This window comes from Montipora capricornis, chromosome 6 (genome assembly GCF_036669925.1).
Source record: "Montipora capricornis isolate CH-2021 chromosome 6, ASM3666992v2, whole genome shotgun sequence".
In the NCBI taxonomy this organism is placed as follows: domain Eukaryota; kingdom Metazoa; phylum Cnidaria; class Anthozoa; order Scleractinia; family Acroporidae; genus Montipora; species Montipora capricornis.
In genome coordinates, this window is record NC_090888.1 from 74,310,557 (window position 1) to 74,313,056 (window position 2,500).

General features: G+C 38.0%; 1 protein-coding gene across 1 annotated transcript in view; it reads left to right on the plus strand.

Annotated features, from left to right (window-relative positions):
- Positions 1-2,500, plus strand: part of LOC138054551 (uncharacterized) — a 9,033-nt gene that overhangs the window by 1,279 nt on the left and 5,254 nt on the right. Inside the window, exons 3-4 of the mRNA XM_068901065.1 lie at positions 535-753; positions 1,935-2,101. Coding sequence (XP_068757166.1) covers positions 535-753; positions 1,935-2,101 — 386 coding nt within the window. The remainder of the gene's footprint in view (positions 1-534; positions 754-1,934; positions 2,102-2,500) is intronic.

Here is a 2,500-nt window from a genome sequence, read left to right on the forward strand (position 1 = left end):
CTCGTATTTGACCATTCGTCACCCGTCATGTTTGAAGAATAAGGACATTCAAGTCTGGTTGAATATTGAGTGTTGTTCACCATGGGTTATTACCTTGACGTGGTGGTGAAGCTTGCGAGGCCTTTAGATCTATGCCAGCTGGGACCTTGGTCCCTGGCAGTTTCAACCTTGCTGGATTGGTCAAGAGGTAGAGTCCAGACAGAGAATAACCCCCCCCCCCCCTCCTGACAGCAGCAGGTTGAGCTTGGGGCCAATCACCCCTTCTCGTAAAAAACAACAGATTACAGAAACCTTAAAAAAAAGGCCCCATTTCCCTCAGAGGGAAAAGGACAAGATAATGATGATGGTGACCAAGGGAAACTGAAACAAAGTACAAGAGCACTCATGTGGCTGTATCTTGAAGAAAATCATTTATCGTAAAGATTGCCCTCCTCAGTGGCTTGCCAAGGGGAGGATAAGGAGTAGGTAAAATTTTGCTTGCGATTGAAATCAGGAATGCCTTAATCTTAACTTTGCTTGTGTTGTTTAATGCAGGTGACCCGGAAGTTGGCAAAACAAGTATATTTCTACGATATACCAAGAACCAGTTCGACTACAGTTACCAGCCTAGTGTTTCAGTGAGCATTGGAAATGTTGTCAAACATGTCAATATTCCTTATGAGACCATTGTGTCTGTGACACTTTGGGATCTCCCAGGCCGTGAAGAAATGGACTTGAGAAGAAGTTATTACAAGGATGTAGATGCTGCAATAGGTAAGGGTGTGAAATTCTGAGGGGTAATCTATACCTGTTACTAACCGAGTTTGAGGTCCGTACTGTAAGTTACAGAGCAAGTTTTTTCTGTTAATTTATGGCCCAAGCGCAAAGCATAAGGGCCGTAAATCAACGGAAAAAATGAGGATCTGTCACAGTCAGTACAGACTGAGAAAACGCGGTTAATAAGATATTTATGATTATCTCTGAGGTACTCAGGTGCATGGGAATGGAAACTAGTTAGTTGAAGTCAAGTGGAAGGTTCATCTGCCACAAATGATTGCTGCGTCATAATTCGAAAAACAAATAAAATTTCTTGGGTTTTTGAAATAGTTTCTTGCAAGATAAAAACAGTTTTACAAGTAAACATTTCAAATAACATGAAAGACTTGCTTGAGAGTGTATAGCAGGCTGTGCTGTATAATATGGCTGCCAATCATAGTGTGCATACTCGGAGAGATAAAATAATAAATACCGGTATGTGTATTGTTATATATATTGTTTTGATCTATTTAATTCAATTTCAATTTTAATCTTTTCAAGTTAAAGACCAGTTGTTTCCCTTTACTAGGCCCTTTTTGGATGTTCAACCTATAGCCCAAATCCTTTTCTGATAATTTTTTTTTTAACCACAAATAGAATGGTTTAATTATAGAAAGTGATTTGTGGAGTGGCTCCTTTCTAGTCATCTCATGGTCTGATTCCCAAGGAAGCGTTTTTAAAAAACCACATTTTAGACCTAAATTCTTAATGCAATATGCTAATGGAAGAAATTACACAAAAGTCATGCAGTTTTTACATGGAACAAATGACAGGTGACAGTACTGTTAAGGATATAGATACCAAATATAGACTTTCTGTGGCATGTTGTGTGCATAAGTCTTCCGTACTTAGAAATAGTTTTTGAGTTTGTGTGACAGTTCAAGCTCGTGCAAAAGTTGAAAATTATTTGGAAAAAAATCCAGTTAACTAGGAAGAGATCAAGTTTTAAGGATCAGAACACCCACTAGTTTACTTTGTGCCTATAAGCAAGTCTTGCATAGAAGTTCCACTGTCAGTTTGTTATTTAGAGTAAGTGTTTTTTAATTTTGCTGTAGTCTGTTAAAGTTTGAGGAGTTTAAAAGTTTGTTGTGTTACACTGAGGGTAACACTTATGCCTTGTAAATGGTTCTTTTTTGCAGTTGTCGTTGACATGGATGACATAGACTCTGTTACTATGGCAGGAACATGGAAGCAAGATATTGTCAATAATGCTGTGTTTACTGACAGTTCTGGAAACATAAAGGAGAATAACACAGAACCTAATAAGCAGATACCCATATTACTTTTAGGAAACAAGACAGACAAGGTTAGCCTACAGGGTTGTTTTCATGATCCGTGATTTCATTTACCGATTTTTATTGTTTTGCACCATTTATCAAATTTTATCAGGAAATGGTCAAAAGTACTACACAGGTATAAAAAATAGCCATGTTTGCAGAGTGACCAAAGTAGCTTAACTGATTGACTCCTGGGGGATCCCCATCAATTGACAAGTAAAATCATCTCGAGTTAGTGAGTAAAATACTAAGTTTTACAGTGTGTGATTAATTAACCCATTGACTCCTAGGGGTTCCCCATTGACGAGTAAAATCGTCTGGCGTTAGGCAGAGTAAAATACTAAGTATGGCCGGTTAAGGCCGGTTTAGGGGTGAATAAATTAAAAGGCTTTCTAATTCTTCACTGCCATGTTAAAATAATCATAACT